Source organism: Borostomias antarcticus, assembly GCF_949987555.1.
Source record: "Borostomias antarcticus genome assembly, chromosome: 11".
NCBI classification, from domain to species: Eukaryota; Metazoa; Chordata; class Actinopteri; order Stomiiformes; family Stomiidae; genus Borostomias; species Borostomias antarcticus.
The window spans coordinates 11136497-11154114 of NC_140244.1; the positions used below are offsets into that span (position 1 = coordinate 11136497).

Genomic DNA, 17618 nt, shown 5'->3' on the forward strand with positions numbered 1-17618 from the left:
ACAAGCGTTCTTCAATTTAATGTGATGCGTGATTGGCCCATTACAGCAGACAGCTACAATCCATCTGGTGAAATCGACTGCAACTGCGAGTTGTTGACACAGTTTAGCATGCTGAGGTAATGCCACCAGAACGCTCAAAGGTATGGTTATACTACAGGCCTATGGCGTATGGTCAAAATAAATGCATAAAAACGCAGATTTCCCCCATTACCTAGCTAGCTAGCATTAGCAACCCTACTGTAATGCATTGCTTAGTGCATTGGTTACTTAGTGGTAGTTTTAACTTCTGTAGCAGCAAAATGTGTTTAGGCTAACGTTATTAACTAATGTTATGCTTAATCTTAAGACCCCCTAGGCCTACTACCACCTAAGGCTGCACAATTAATCGTGAATTAATCGAAATCGCGATTATGACCTCTACGATTAACTAATTGCAAAAGGCCACAATTAATGTGATTAATAATTTTGCTTTGAATTTAGTGTGCTAGGACTACACGGACGAATCACAGGCGCTTATGCTGTCTGACCAATCACATGCGTTCCCGCTTGTTGTTGATTTATGATAATTATTTATTTTTATATAGGGAGGACCATGTTCAAAAGCAATAAATTAATTTTGGAGAGTCTACATGTCTCCAATTGTATTTTTTCTAAATGTTAATCGCGGTTATTACTTTGAAATATTAATCGCAATTATTAATCGCAATTACCATTTTGAAGCAAATAATCGCAATTATTATATTTTGTCATAATTGTGCAGCCCTACTACCACCACAACTGCTACTGCTGATGTTGCCACCCCCAGCAGCAGCCTTGACACACCATTCACATTAGCTGCAAGGTCACGGATGACTAAAAAATATGTAGTCACTGACAGTAGTTATATTGTAATAAATGCAGTTTGATACTCTTTTAAACACTTTCAAAATGTATTCTTGTAAAAATTATTTGAATGTGGGAGGATGGATGGCATTTTACACAACTGAATGCTTCCATTCACATGCTGGTTATGGAATGGAAAAAATGCAAAAAAGAAATTCATAGTATCCATTGAAGTATTCAATTGGTATCGATATCAGTTTAAGGGTACTGATATTGGTACTGGTATCGTAATTTTTGAAATGATACCCAGCCCTAGTGGGTGGGCACCTTGAAAAATCTTTAAAAAACATGTTAAACTCTCGATTTCAAAGACAAGAAGCTCACGAGGGGGTAATTGGTGTCCGTTGGTGTTCTGACATTAAATTCGCAGCAAAGTATGAATCCTGTAGGGTTTTATTGATCATCATCATCTTCATCCGCTTATCCAGGGTCGGGTCGCGGAGGCAGCAGCTCCAGCAGGGGGCCCCAGACATCCCTTTCCCTAGCAGCATCAACCAGCTCTGCCTGGGGAATCTTTAGCCGCTCACAGGCCAGTGCGGAGATGTAGTCCCGCCACCTAGTCCTGGGTCTACCCCGCGGCCTCCTCCCAGCCGGACACGCCTGGAACACCTCCCTAGGGAGGCGCCCAGGAGGCATCCTCACTAGATGCCCGAACCACCTCAACTGGCTCCTTTCGACGCAAAGGAGCAGCGGCTCTACTCCGAGTCTCTCCCGGATGACTGAACTTCTCACCCGATCTCTCAGGAAGACCCCAGCCACCCTCCGGAGAAAACTCATTTCGGCCGCTTGTATCCGTGATCTCGTTCTTTCGGTCATGACCCATCCTTCATGACCATAGGTCAGGGTGGGGACGAAGATAGACCGGTAGATCGAGAGCTTTGCCTTTTGGCTCAGCTCTCTTTTCGTCACAACAGTGCGGTAAAGCGACTGCAGAACCGCACCAGCTGCTCCGATTCTCCGGCCAAACTCCCTCTCCATGGTTCCCTCACTCGTGAACAAGACCCCCAGATACTTGAACTCCTTCACTTGGGGTAAGGACTCATTTCCTACTCGGAGCGGACAGGCCACCGGTTTCCTGCTGAGAACCATGGCCTCAGATTTAGAAGTGCTTATTCTCATCCCAGCCGCTTCACACTCAGTTGCGAACCTATCCAGACAGTGCTGGAGGTCGCAGGCAGCTGATGCCATCAGGACCACATCATCTGCAAAAAGCAGTGACGTGATCCCCAGCTCACCGAACTGCAAACCCACCTCCCCCCGGCTACGCCTCGATATCCTGTCCATGAAAATCACAAACAGGATTGGTGACAAAGCGCAGCCCTGGCGGAGGCCAACACCCACCGGAAAGGAAGACGACTTACTGCCGAGGACCCGGACACAGCTCTCGCTCTGGGTGTACAGGGATTGGATGGCCCTAAGTAGGGACCCCCTCACCCCATACTCCCGCATAACCCTCCACAAGACCTCTCGAGGGACCCGGTCGTAAGCCTTCTCCAAGTCCACAAAACACATGTAGACAGGTTGGGCAAACTCCCAAGCCCCCTCCAAGATCCTTGCGAGAGTGAAGAGCTGGTCGGTAGTTCCACGACCAGGACGAAATCCGCATTGTTCCTCTTCGATCTGAGGTTCGACTATCGGCCGGACCCTCCTTTCCAGCACCTTGGAGTAAACTTTCCCTGGGAGGCTGAGTAATGTGATGCCTCTATAATTCGCACACACCCTCTGGTCCCCTTTTTTGAATATTGGGACCACCACCCCAGTCTGCCACTCCTTCGGCACTGACCCAGACTTCCACGCAATGTTACAGAGGCGTGTCAACCAAGACAGCCCCTCTACACCCAGCGCCTTCAGCATTTCTGGACGGATCTCATCAGTCCCTGGGGCTCTGCCACTGTGGAGTTGTTTGACTACCTCAGTGACCTCCTCCAAGGACATTGACGACCCCCCATCATCTTCCGGCTCTGCCTCGATCGTAGAGGGTGGATTAGTCGGGTTCAGGAGTTCCTCAAAGTGCTCCTTCCAACGCTCAACAACCTCCTCAGTTGAGGTCAGCAGTGTCCCCTCCTTGCTGTATACAGCTTGGATGGTCCCCCGCTTTCCCTTCCTGAGGTGTCTGATGGTCTTCCAGAAACACTTTGGTGCCGACCGAAAGTCCTTCTCCATGGTTTCTCCGAACTCCTCCCACACCCGCTGCTTTGCCTTGGTCACGGCCGAAGCCGCAGCCCTCCGGGCCAGTCGATACCCTGCAACTGTTTCTGGGGTCTCCCGGGCTAACATAACCCGGAAGGCCTCCTTCTTCAGTCGGACGGCTTCCCTCACCACCGCTGTCCACCACGGTGTCCGAGGGTTACCGCCCCTTGAGGTACCTATGGCCCTCAGGCCACAGCTCCCAGCCGCAGCTTCAGCAATGGAGGCTTTGAACACCGACCACTCATGCTCGATGTCCCCAACCTCCACAGGGATGCCTGAGAAGCTCCGCCGGAGGTGGCAATTGAAATCTCTCTCTCTCTTCCTCCAGACGTTCCCAGTTCACCCTCACTACACGCTTGGGTTTTCCAGGTCTGTCCAGAAGTTTCCCCCGCCATCGAAACCAGCTCACCACCAGATGGTGATCAGTGGACAGCTCTGCCCCTCTCTTTACCCGAGTGTCCAAAACGCATGGCCTCAGATCAGATGATACGATAACGAAATCGATCATCGACCTTCGGCCTAAGGTGTTCTGATGCCAGGTGTACTTGTGGGCATCCTTGTGTTCGAACATGGTGTTTGTTATGGACAAACCGTGACTAGCACAGAAGTCCAACAACAAAACACCACTCAGGTTCAGATCGTGGTGGCCATGCCTCCCAATCACGCCCCTCCAAGTTTCTCCATCATTGCCTACGTGTGCATTGAAGTCCCCCAGTAGGACACTGGAGTCCCCTGCAGGAGCCCCCAAAAGGACTCCACTCAGGGTCTGCAGGAAGGCTGAGTACTCTGAACTGCTGTTCGGTGCATAAGCACAAACCACAGTCAGAGTCCCCCCCCCCCACAGTCCTAAGGCGCAGGGAGGCGACCCTCTCGTCCACTGGGGTGAACTCCAGCACAGAGGCGCTCAGCTGGGGGCTAGCTAGTATAGCCACACCTGCCTTACGCCTCATACCGTGAGCAACTCCGGAGAAGAACAGGGTCCAACCCCTATCCAGGAGTTTGGTTCCGGCGCCGGTGCTGTGCGTGGAGGTTAGCCCCACCAGGTGTAATTGGTATCGCTCCACCTCCCTCACAAGCTCCGGCTCCTTCCCCCCCAGCGAGGTCACGTTCCATGTCCCCAGAGCCAGCCGTTGCCGCCCGGGTCCGGTCCGTCGGTGCCCCCCGCCTTCACCGCCACCTAGTTGGCAGCGCACCCGACCCCGACAATTCCTCCCGCGGGTGGTGGGTCCACGGGACGATGGAGGAGGAGATGGTGCTTCCACGTTGCTTATTCGGGCTGGGCCCGGCCGGGCTCCGTGGTAAGCCCGGCCACCAGGCGCTCGCATGCGGGCCCTCCGTCTGGGCCTGGCTCCAGACGAGGGCCCCGGGCTTCCTCCGGGCCGGGTCTCTCTTCCTTTTTGGTGTTCTGTCATCAGGGTTTTTTCCTGTAACCCCAGGTAGGGGGGCTAGGGGGTACTACCACTTGCCCAAGGTGGACCCCCAGACTAGTGGAGGGAAGGAGGCGTCTTACTTCTCCATTCTAGTTTTGCAACTAGCCACTGCCGCAGGGTTTTATTGATCATTTTAGGAAATCCATTGACTTGTATTGACGCGACCGTTGGAGATATGTAGATCAATCCGCAGAGGGGATTCAGGAAGCCAAACTACTTACGGTAGCTATTGTTATTGTTTATGTTGCTAGGTTACCTAGTTTGCGGAATTTTACACACGTATGTGCTGCGACTAAATAGTTATATGCTAAATATTTAAAAAAGCCTTTCCAGATGAACTAGAATCTTACTTTATGGCGAATTATATGTCAGAACGCCAACTAACACCTCGGTGAGTTTCTTGTCTTTGAAATTGAGAGTTTAACATGTTTTTTGAATGATTTTTCAAGGTGCCCACCCACATCCATTGCATGACCAAAACGGTGGCAATTATCAGACTTTCTCAAAAGTGCTAGTTTTGTCAATGTTTTGATCTGAACCATTGTATATGATCATAATTAACCTTAAAACAGGGCTAAACATGCATTTTCCCTTTACTACTCCTTTAAGAGAAACAAGCCAGCCCCATCCAAAGCCAGGCTGGACCTGGCCTGGTATTTTGATACATTTATTTTAGGGGTATTTTGTAACACATTTTGATGTATCTTTGTCCATCTCTGAACGTATCTGTCTGCCTGCCTGCCTGTCTGCCCATTTCTGAGATACAGGGTACCTCTATAAAGCAGCCATAAGCAAATAGCATTTTCTATTATTTACAGTCTGTTTGTGTTTCAATGAGCCAAATGCCCTACAGTATATATTTTTTGAGTTTTTAAATGGAGTCCTATTAAAACAGTGATGTCAGCTGCTACCTGCCCCATGCCAATCCCTTCAAGTCAGGGCGGTTAGTGTGGGTCAAGTCACTGACCCTGTCTTGACCTGCGCTTTAGTCATGTGTGTGTTATATGTGCACGTACAGTCGACCCACGGAGTGAGAGGATTCGTAATCCGCTTAGTCCATCCTCTCATCTCATTTTTGCATTAGCCTGCTTACAGTAGGTCACATGTCGCCTCCTTACGTTATGCCATTGAGGCAGATACACAAACAAGTGTCACTATACAGACATCGATCTCCCTCCTACTGAACCAACGACAGGAGACGAATAATAAACATTAAAACAAGAATACCACGTTACACCCCCTCTCTCACACACTCATTGATCTTCTCGGCCATGACCATGTTTGCAGATCAAATTAGGCTTTAGGGTCAGTTGGAGCAGACCTGATCACCATACAAACGCATCGCTCAGGCAGGTCACTAAAGCAGGCCTTTAACAGGCCCACAGGAGCTGGACAGCGGATGTGAAAGTTACTTCAACACTGTGACTCAGGAGGAGGAATGACAGGACGGTTCAAGACTCATGTGATTAATGTTGGAATGTCGCGGTCATACTATACAATACAATGGGTATGAAGGAGTGTGCGTTTCTTGGCAGGCGTGTTTGGAAGTGAATGTGCTTCTCTGCTTCACCTGTCGGCGCACAAAAGAGGGAGGCACAGTAAAAAAGGAGTAGGCGGGGGCAGGTGCCATTTTCTCTTCCTCGAAGTTTACACCAATTCAGTGACAATCTGCGATAGCTAAGGGCTGTACAGGTAGCTCACCTGTTGCGTGTGGCAGAAGCCGAATGAGGTTGATATTTATTTAACCCTATCCCTGGCTAGTGAGAAATGTCAGATTAACAACATGTGTTAACTCAACTAGCCTATATTCTTCTGGAGTTTAACCCCTGTAGGACATAAACATGAAAAAGGGATCGTTGAATTTCTTGGGTCGAAAGAACCAATCTCTCTTCGACACCAAAATAAAAATCAACCAGCAGGAGATCGGTGAGTGTTACCGTTTTACAGTCAGATTAAATTAATGTTCTTTCTTTCCAAATTTCCAGTTTTTCTCGCGACCGACCTTTGCACTTGAAGATACTGTAGAGGCAACTGAAGCTATTTAAGCAAAATGAGGGTAGGCCTAAATAGCCTTGTAATCCCTTGCAATTCAATTTAAGGCAAGAGATGGCATGTATAAATAGTACTAGGTCTATATATACGCACTAGTGTGTATAATTGTAACAATAAGCATGTAGGCTAATCCACCTATGATAATGATGATGGTTCGCCTGCTACGTGCTAACAGGCTATAGACGGCTCTGCCAAATTGCCTGCGGTAAATGACAGATTATAAATACAGAAGGACCTCTGTCTTTGACTCTGACAGTGTGTGACATTAATATAAGGTTATAGGAAAGTTGTTGGAATGACAAGATTTATGATGATTTTCCATGTCATGTTATTACAATGGCATTATTCTATGACATTATTAGAGTATTTGTCGCCTCCTTTATTTGATCATGTCTGCAGGTCTAGTCCTGTTGTCCCCTTGTTTCAGCTTCAGAGGAGACAGATGTTTTATAAACAATATAGGTCACAAACACATATTTTGCATAAAGGTCACTCAACTTGGCTTTTGATGAGTCCAGACAAGAAGGAGGATGTGTTAACAAGATGATGGCATTTGTGTATTCAAATCAGCCAGCTGTGCTCAGTAGGGAAATGTCTTTGTGAAATAACCCCAGATTTGTCACCAGTGCATGGTTGTATAATACATTATAGTTGATTTAATACATGTTGCTGAATAAGTTTAAACCCGTTTAAAGTACATTTTTACTGGCAACAAACAACATTTATCCAAAGTTGCTGTTGTTGGCACCTTGGGGTCCTCTGTAGAATTCCTGGAGGTCTTTGAGCTTGACAGCATAAAGCACATAACCCAATACCCAAGCCCTACAGACTAACTATATCAACGTTTCACTCAGTATAACCCAAGCCCTACAGACTAACCATATACATTTTTCACTCAGTCAAGTCAGGTAAACAGTACACAATAGAAACAGACAATACCTGATTGAAAAGCAATACATACATTTAACAGTTTAAAATCAAAAATATTTTAAATATATTAAGTAAAACTACCAGATAAAAGCTAGATTTTAAAAGTATGTCTTAAAATCTCCACAGTTTCAGCCATTCTTAAGTTCTCCAAGTATTCCAGAGGCTAGGGGCATAAAAACAGAAAGCTGCCTCTCCACGTCTCTTGGTCCTGGGTTTGAGAGGACCTCAGGGTGTGCATTTTAAGTTCTCACATTCGTCGGTTATGTGACAGTCACTCGATATTGTTGTTGACTGACCAGGCTGAAGGGCAAAGGAAACTTAGTTCTTTACAAACACTGGCCTAGCAGGTTGAGTTCACTCCTACTCTATTCCATGTTTTCCCTGAAAGCATTTTAGCTTACTGTATGTGCACTGTGTACTGTACTGTACGTCTATAAGCTGGTGATTCAGCCTACAGGACAGTTACAGTTAGGCCTGAAAAGAGTAGTTTGTGGTAGTATTAGTCAGTAGTAGTGAAACGGGCTTCATCTGTCATCATGTCTGTGTTTGGCAGTGTCATTGCTATAACAACCCACCAATAGGAAGTCACGTCTAGAATGACACGTTGATAGTTACGACAAACTGCAAACCCTCTGACAGGTCTGACAGGCCACTGACCCACTGCTCACATTTCACCAAGAGGCTTGAGAGAGGATATTCTATCTGGCTGCAGTAAAACAAAAATGAAGTGAGAAGGGACAGTTGGATCACCATAATTGCCAGATGCTACATGCTGTCAGTCACACTGACACGTTTCACAGACGAGATGGAAACACCACACAGAACTAGCCTACCGCACAATTACCTTAAACACAGTTGGTGGAACATAAGCTCTAGACTGATGAGAATGAACTCTTTAGCAGCCAACAGTCCTTTTTGCTAGCGACAAAAGAATACCATGTGAGAGAGAGAGAGTAAGCACACACTGTTTAGAGTTACATAATAGTCGATGAGGGAGACTGGAAAGCAACGCATGACAACATATCTCTTCACCTCTGACAGCATGTAATAACACAGCTTTGTACTGTCACTAGACTGAAAACTCATTACTGAAATATGCTGATGGACTGTTTGAATGGAGTGGTGGCCTGTTAGTTGTAATTTCATGTTAGGCATTGTATGTTAGACATTTATGTTAGACATTTATGTTAGACATTTATGTTAGACATGTATGCGCGTCGTAGTGTGCTACCTGGACACAAGTCAGGGCCTGATCACCCCCAGCCGGGTCGCACGGGAGAGGGTGTCTGATGATAAGACCTGAAACACCCCATGACCCCGGTTCCATCACTGACCACGTGTCCAGGTTGCACCACAAGGTGTATCAAAAAACCACTTTGAACATATTTGATCCAGGTTGGTCCCAGTGTTAGAGGCTGCGGTGGCGATGCCTTAGGCCTGTACTGCAGACTAACGGGTTGTTGTGTTTATTTGTTTACTTTTCAGATGACAAGCCGCTGGAGCTGATGCTGGATGCGTCTGCCATCCCAGAGTCGGGCACCGCCAAGGTGCGGGCCAGGCCCACCGTCAAGCACTTTGCGGTAAGACCCGGTCCGGTCCGGTCCGCGTGAACAACGCTTGGGAGCATGAACACAATGAGGCTGTGAAAAGTGACGAGAGAAGAGTTTTGTTTTTTTTGTCATTAAAGTTTTTTATTCAAACATATTCAACAGACAGTAATATTATTTTCAGAGAGAAGAGTTTTAGTGAAATGTAAACTTTCCACCTGCAGTTGGAGCAGCGTGCTGATTCTCCCTAACATCATCTTTAGAATGCTCATTTTGAGTTTTTGTTTTTAGGGCTGTATCAAGTACTTACAGGCCATGACATGCTTAGCAGTCTATTAACGTAAAATAACATGATAACATACATAGATCAATAACTCGCACGCTCTTTTCGCTTGCATCACAGCTAGCTAGCTGCCCTGAGCATTCTTTTCCAACCGGCTTTTTAAAGTTCCTGTAAGAAAAGACGTCTTGCCTGAAGAGGGGCGGCGTTCCTGTAATCATTGATCTCTGTGTGACTGCGACACTCATCCATCACTCCCAGCCCATCAGCTTGACAACATCACTTTCTAACCTGCCGAGCACTTGAACGGCCTGTTCATATGCAGAGCAGAAGGGCTGTCCTAACCCTGTCATCACGCGCAGGCTAGACAGACCACCTAACTCATGGGAACCACAACAGTTTTATTGTTTTATTGTTTCAGGGCGGCTGTGGCTCAGGAGGTAGAGTGAGTCGTAGGGTAGGCGGTTCGAATCCCGGCTCCTCCTGTCCACATGTTGGAAGTGTCCTTGGGCAAGACTCTGAACCCCAAATTGCTCCCATTGAGCAGGCTGACACCTTGCATAGCAGCTGCCGCCACTGGTGGGTGAATGAGAGGCCATTGTGAAGCGCTTTGGATAAAAGCACTACAGTATGTTAGTGCAGTCCATTTACCATTTAGCATCTTAGCCAACAACTTCCCCATTGACTCCTTGCTTCCAAGCAGTTTGCTCATGTTGACCCAATGAAATGTTACTGAATGTCCAGGGCTTCCGTGACGTTGTGAAATAATAAATACTTCAGAATGTATTATTAATAAGTCTAAGAACAGGGAGTGTCGTATGTGTCGACTGCTCCTCTGGCATGTGTGACACACCCAGCAGCACAGGGCTGGGAATGCTGTGATTCACAGTCACAGAAAAAGTTAGGACACAAGACAGGAATCAAACTGGATGAGAACATAAGACGGGCCCCACCCTGATGGCCTGTTGTGAAATGTCTCTGCTGTTAATGATCACGGGATGTAGCGGGATGACATCACAGGCAGGTGTTCTGGTTCCGTTCCCTGTTTTTGTGCACGGCTGTAAGCCAGCGCACCATAGATAGCATTTGTCGGGTTGTCACTCCCTCCCTCTTTCCCTCCGTCCCGTTGTTGACCTGCATTTCTATGTTGCCACCATAAGAGGCAGCACACCAAAATAAATACACTATTTCCATTGACATTGTGCACTTTCAAGTTCCTCGGTAGTGTAGTGGATAAAGCGCCCGACTCCCATGCGGAAGATCATGGGTTCGATAACCAGTTGAGCATGAGCCTGTTTGATTCCTAACTTTAGCCACGACCTTTCTTCCTCTCCTCTCTGCCTCCTTTTTTCAGACGGATGGGAGAGATCCCATGGGAACAAAACGTTTATTTTTTATTTTTAAGGAAATGTACAGTCTGTTTTGCAGATGAATTAACTGTGTCGAACTGATTGCAGAAACTGGGTGACCAATTAAGTGACCAATTACAAGTCCTATTGATATACTAGACTTGCTAGACTACGCTTACTGTTATGTTTCTCTGTGTATGCAACTCTGTGTTTTGTTTTCTGCTCCTCCTGTTCTTGGTACCACTCCCAGATTCCTGAGTGGATCCAGTTATAATTAATATAATTCAAAGCATTTTAATAAATATGAGCATTGTGATTTGTCATTTGTGTTTGTCACTGGATGTTATAGAAGTTATGTAAAAATGTGGTTACCTGGTGGTGCTATGTCAGTTATTGAATTCATGTGCAGTAATTGAACATACTGAATGAAATACTCCTGTTTTGAAATGATACAGTATAGGTGTCTCAGTAATTACCCATTATATATGAGGTATACTTTGCATGTATTTACCAGGTAAATGTTTAGAGTAAGTTAATTTAGCATTATAAATTCTTAAGCCTAGGGCCAATGGGCCTAGGATATAGACAATAAACTACCGGTGGAATGGTGGTGGAGCAATAGCGGGAGCATTTCCGATTACTAGCGGACCGCTGTCCCTGACGCTAATCCGCCAGAGGTCCGCTTGCCATTCAATGTGCAAATGGCCAGGAACCCGCCAGAGGTCTGCCAGCTCGTCCATCGGGGACCTGCTGTAGGTCCGCTAGCTTTGTGTTATCTGGGTTTATCCCTTACCTTTGTCCAGAAACAGAAGTTGAACCAGTTGCAGCAAAATAGCTAACGTTACAGGAATCATCAGTGTAACTGCTTTAGCCACTGATGTTATGGAAGCTGCTGCTAGTTGTTGTGAGCTCATGAGCTAACTGGCTATCTCGCTCTTATTGTGCTGGATTAGCATTGGAAGCATTGGAACTGATGTGTCCAGGAGACAAGACGTATCTTAATTTATCAGACATTATTTTATGTCATTTCAATTCACAGCTACAGTATTTCAGTGGCATGACTAGCTTCTGTCCTACCAGTCCTGAACAGAAACAAGCCAGCCACGCACATAAGCCAGTCTGGACCTGGCCTGGTTGAAATAGAGGTTAATTTCGGTTTTAGAGAAAGGGGCGCTCTTGTTTCTGTTTCTCTTCACAGGCCTCAGAGAGGGCTGCCTGGGATTCTGGGTATTGTGTGTACAGTACCTTGTGACTGTTCTATGAAGGAAAAACCAAACAAGTACCTGTACTTGGTGACTTTAACCTTCAGTAACACAAGCAAACAGTATTTGATTAGAGTTTAATGGCGACAGAAAGAGGTATGATTTTCACCTTCATTTGCTCTGGCAGCATTGGGCCCTCAGGAAGTCTACTGAAGGGTTTCTGAAATGGAAAATATGTGATTTGATTACCTGGGATATGTGATTGTTCAGGCTGCCAGCCTAGTGTTGCGTCAACAACTGTGTTGTTTATATAACCAGGCTCAGACTGTGTGTGTGTCTGTGTTTGTGTGTGTGTGTTTGTGTGTGTGTGTGCGAGCGAGAGGCTGTGTGTGTGTGTGTGTGTGTGTGTGTGTGTGTGTGTGCTAGAGGCTGGCTGTGTGTGTGTATGTGTGTGTGTGCTAGACGCTGTGTATGTGTGTATGTGTATATGTGTGTGTGAGAGAGAGATGGCAGGGCTCTTTCTCTGAGGGAGTGGTGCCCGCTTGCTGACGTGAGGAGCGTTGAGCGGTGCTGCCTGCTGGGATCAGACCAGCCTGATGGGCTCTAAATAGGATCAGTCAAGGCTGTAGTTAAGAATTATGCAAAGATGAGCTTTACGTCTCCAGTTCCCAGTCCTGTAGTTCTCATTGAGTCCAGACAATGTTTTGACTAGAAAGGAATTTTGACAAGGAAAAGGCTTTTCCATATGTTGGCCTTCATCTTGTTGTAAATGAACATCACTTGAATTATTTGGGGGCTGTTTTAAGTTCATTAGCAGTTTTTTTGTCAGTGGTGTCATCACACACAACAAACGTGCTAACCTTTTTCAAGGCGCATCACAGGCACAAAACAGGTTTGTTCACTCTAACATATAAGCCGTTGAAGACAGATGACTTGGCTCTCAGCAGGCAGAGTGGAGGCTAGACCTGGTCCAGGGTGATATCCTACGGATAACGCCCTGTTACTCTCAATGTAATTTGCCTATGAAAGCGCTTCATCGGCCCGGTCGTCCGAGTCTACAGACAAAACCGTTTCGTTACTCACCAAAGTAAACACATCGTTGGAAAGATGAAAGCCTTTTCTCCTAAGTCGCTACAGTTTGTAGTCCCCCACCTTTTAAATAAAAGGCAAATTTGTACACTTAAATGTTTTATATCCACAGCGCATCGACTGTCTTCTTCTACCGGCGAATCGGCGCTCTCTGCTTTGTTTAGCCTACTCACTGCTGCTGCCCATGTCGGGGATGATGCATTACATCTTAAAGTCTCTCAACACCATTTAAGATGGCAAATCTGTCTGGATATTCTCTATAGAGATCTGTTTGTGCCAGATCAGAAAACGATCTTGCCAACCAGCGATGGCTGTTGGAATTTGAAATGCAAATAACTACACTGGGCGGGTTTATGTCAGCAAGGAGTGGTTGAAGTTAGCGTGTGACTGACAGTGATGGACAGATGGTTCTTCCAATCACCTGGCAAGTATTTTTGAAAGTGCCTGCCCTTTTCCAAACAGTTTCCAATGGAGAGTTCCCAGACAGTTATGTGAAGCAAACCATTTGGCGTGTCAAGTTAGCAAATCAGAGCTAAGGGTTAAAATGTTCTGAGTCTGTTTTTGTCTTTATTTCCCACAGGCGTCTTCCGACATTGTGCAAGGGTTTGCTGTCCCAACACCCACGGTGCCTCCCCTCCCCTCTCTGAATGGACCAAGGTTCAACGGCGCAGGTGAGGGTCACCTCCCTAACCACCTCAAACATGCATCTTGTGTTTACCATCCATCGCTAAGCTAAGTTCAATAACTCACATGCCTAAGGGCCTGAACGTTTGTGTTGGTTTCAGACAGACAAGTTGACTGATCAAAGATCAGCACAAACAATAAATGTGTGCTTCGAATTAAGGGATTAAAATCCACGCAGGACCGGTAAATGTTTGACCAAAGATATTGCACAATAACACGTAATCCGAGCATCTGTAATCAATAGCAAGAATGTTTGCAGAATGGGAGGGAACACATTTTTTCAAGGTTTCCAAAGACTTTAAAAGTTTCGTTACAAATGTGATTAACCATGACCGAAAGTTAAATAATTATGGACGTTATATCTCATCTTTTGTAACATAATTTTATAGCAATGATTAATGCAGGTGTTTCTGTCTCTCTCCATCTCTCTCTCTCTCTTTTCCTCTATAGTTAATGGAGACCGGTTGTCCAATGGATCAGCTATGTCTGTATCAGACCTAGTGGAGGGGGAGATCCTAATACCTCCTCCCCCCTCCGTGGCGCCCCCGCCCCCCCCCGCCATTCATCCCCCCACCGCCCGACTTCCTGGGGGACCTGGATGTTCCTGACCTGGCGGCCCTTCAGCCTCCCTCCATGGCCCCACCTAAACCTCCCTCCCTGGCTCTCTCTGACCAGGAGGCCCTGGCCTTCCTCAGACCCCCACCAATGGCTCCTCCTAAGCCCCCGTCCACTTCCTCCAGTGCCTCCACGTGTTCTATACCCATCTCTACTCCCCCTCCAGTCTTCGCCCCCGATGTTTCAGAGTGCCCCCAGTTCATCCCACCACACCCCCCCCAGAAGACCCAGAAGACACCCCCTCCGAAGCCCACCAGGCTGTCCTCTATCTCCATCCTGGACGGACCCCCGCTGGGCCCTGCCCCAGCCCCCCTTCCCCAAACCAGCACCCCCTCTAGCTTCAATCCCCAGAACACCGCCAAGCTCTACAGCGTCCCCAAGTCCTCTATCCTGGGTGCCAAGGTGGACCGGGAGAAGAGGCCCCACCAGATCCTATTCCTGGAGGACTCCAGTTCAGGCGACTCGGTCGTCGTTCCTCTCCAAGTCGATGGGAACGCCAAGCCGGCTTTCAGGAACAGCTCTGGCCCCGAGATAGAGAAAGACCTCCAAGACTTACAAAGGAACCTACAGGCTAGCCTTCCCGTCCGACCACCCACGTCCCAGACCAAGGAGGAGACTGTTCTGATAGCAGCACAGCAGGAAGTAAACCGACCTACCCCAACTCCTCCACAAGGTTCCCCCAACCTTCAGAGGGCATCTCCTGTCGCCCCAACGGCTGACCAGATCAAGCTGGAAGAATCTCCAGGTCGAACTCTTAAGTACAGTCCCTTACTTGACCGCAAACTACGCCATCTAAAGGCTGGCGAGGTCACTGTGGCGAGGGAGGGTGTTGCGGCCTCCCCGCTGGCTCTTCTTATGGCGGCTAAGGAGAGAGAGAAGCACAGGTCGTCTCTTTCCTGGGAGAACAGCACTAGGAGTGAGCAGGAGTCCACTGCCAGCATCCTGCCCAGCGAGTCCAGCCCCAACTCCTTCACCGTCATCCCCAGGTCCAGCTCATCCTCCTCTCTGCAGGAGAGACCCAAGGAGAGACCCCAGGAGAGACCGAGGTCTGTGGTTCCCATCGAGCCTGTGGTGAGGCTCCAGACTCCAGAACCTGCCCGGGCCGTGGAGAAGACGCTCCCTGCGATGCCAGTCCTGCAATCCTCCGGGCAGGGTCCGGAGCGAGGCGACTGTGTCCGCGATGAAGAGAACGGGGAGGACCTGTGTATGCCCTTACTCCCTCCCCCTCCGGAATTCGCCAACTTTGACGACGAGGTCGTGGAATCTCCACCCAGCTCGCCTGCACCGGACCCTCCCTCGAAGACGGCCCCGCCTCCCCCAACCCCGCCCCCAGCCGCCTCCCCTGTCCCTCCTGCCTCCCCTGTCCCTCCCGCCAAAACTCCCATACCCCCGCCAACCAAACCCAAGCCCCCCAGCCCTCCCAAGCTCCCACCGCCTGTCATGGACGTCAGACCCAAGCTGCCGGTCCAGACCAGGCCCAGGCCGTCCCCGCCTGCCCCGTCCTCGCTGTCGGCCAGCCAGGCCACCCTGCTCAGCATCCTGCAGAAGAAGATGCTGGAGATGGACGGCAGGATGAGCGTGCCACGGAGGGAGCCTGAGGCCGCCGGCTCCGACGACTGGGGGTCCCCCCTGTCTGACGAGGAGACCGTGGTCCCTGCAATTCCCAGAGCCGCTGCCCCAGCGCTCACCCTCAAGACCAAGAGTTCAGCTCCGCCCACTCAGACACAAGGCCTGGACATGCGAGAACTGGAGAACAAGATCGCAAAAAAAGCTCTTGATTCGTCATCAAAGGTTGCCGCCAGGTAAGACCGGAAAAATCACAGATTTGTTGTCTGGTTGAACTCACCGTTTTGTTTACAGAGTGGTATAATGGCGTTATTAAGATACAAATACACAGGTCTATTACAAATACACAGGTCTATTTCAAATACACAGGTCTATTTCAAATACACAGGTCTATTTCAAATACACAGGTCTATTACAAATACACAGGTCTATTTCAAATACACAGGTCTATTTCAAATACACAGGCCTATTTCAAATACACAGGTCTATTTCAAATACACAGGTCTATTTCAAATACACAGGTCTATTTCAAATACACAGGTGTATTTCAAATTCACAGGTCTATTTCAAATACACAGGTCTATTTCAAGGATATTTAGTTGTCAAGGATATTTCGCTAGTGTGCCAGGATAACTGGGCAATGAATCTAGATTTCAGTCTTGAGCAACATTTGAGCTAGACAACGCTGATTTTTCTTAATGTTTCCTGTTTTTTTTCTTTTGTTTTACAGCGATGGACAACAGTCAAAACCGCCACATGGCATGACTTTTATTGTGCGACCTGGAACCAAACAACCAATCACACTAGTCAGCAAAGGAGAATCTTCATGAAGATTCTACAAACTGATCTCTGCATGCTAATCCTTTGTGGATATACAATATATATGCTATGTGTAGTCACCATAATGAAGTGCAATCGGGAGAAAGCACTATAACCAATGAACCAAATGCACTTTTGAAGAGGATTCACCAAACCACTGGAGAGATTGAGCTATTAAAAGGATTCTGAGCATGTTGCTTAATCTTGGTTCAGCATTGGGTCAAAAATATATGTTGCCTCTTGTCCAAGTGCCAAATTCTACAAAGTGGGTGGTCAATACTTGGGTTGCTGCTTGCAATATCCTTGGCTGGTGCTGCTTTATCAGTGTATAATTACACATTGCCTTGCTTGAACGACAGGTTCTCAGATTCAATGTCACTAACGAGGCATATGTTTGTGGTTTTTATAAAGAGAGGTGTTAGCCTGGCTTTTCTAACCAAGGCTGTCTCCCGAAAGATGAAAGTTTGGTAAGCGTATGCATATAATCAGAAATGTTTTATGAATCTATTGAAGAGTTGCTTTATACAGTATAGAGTAACATAACTATGTAAGCAAGTAGTAAAATGACTCACGACAAATGAGCAGAATGGTTTCTTAATTTTAAAACATTCTATGTTACCTTGAATTGTGTACTCAAGCCAGAAAATGTTTTGTAAGAGAAGCAAACTAAAGGTCAGCGAATCAAACCCTAGTCACATGACTGGAGGGGGAGAATTTGATCCCAACCGGTTTTTACAATCTTTCTCATATTTATTGTTCTTTGCTACAGTATATCAACAATTCACCTACAAAAGTAAATATATATTTGTTTCTTTAATTACAATTATTAATATATTAATATATCCACATGCAAGGTCATAAGACTTAGTAGTAGTACCAGCCTTTTATTGTGTATATTTAGTGCAGCAAGCATTTGTGTACTTGTAATCTGTAATATGACATCAGGTAATAAAAGTCAAATCTTGAGTTGATTTGCACCGACT

At 47.1% G+C, this 17618-nt stretch overlaps 1 protein-coding gene across 1 annotated transcript; it reads left to right on the forward strand.

The window, feature by feature from the left end:
* Window positions 1-6187: 6187 nt before the first annotated feature.
* On the forward strand, window positions 6188-17562 carry LOC311314917 (uncharacterized protein). The gene is given in 6 exon segments (XM_084445448.1): window positions 6188-6428; window positions 8970-9064; window positions 13532-13622; window positions 14086-14194; window positions 14196-16052; window positions 16547-17562. Coding segments are annotated over 6 exon segments (2337 nt in total). The 5' UTR covers window positions 6188-6343; the 3' UTR covers window positions 16647-17562.
* The last annotated feature ends 56 nt before the right edge of the window (window positions 17563-17618 follow it).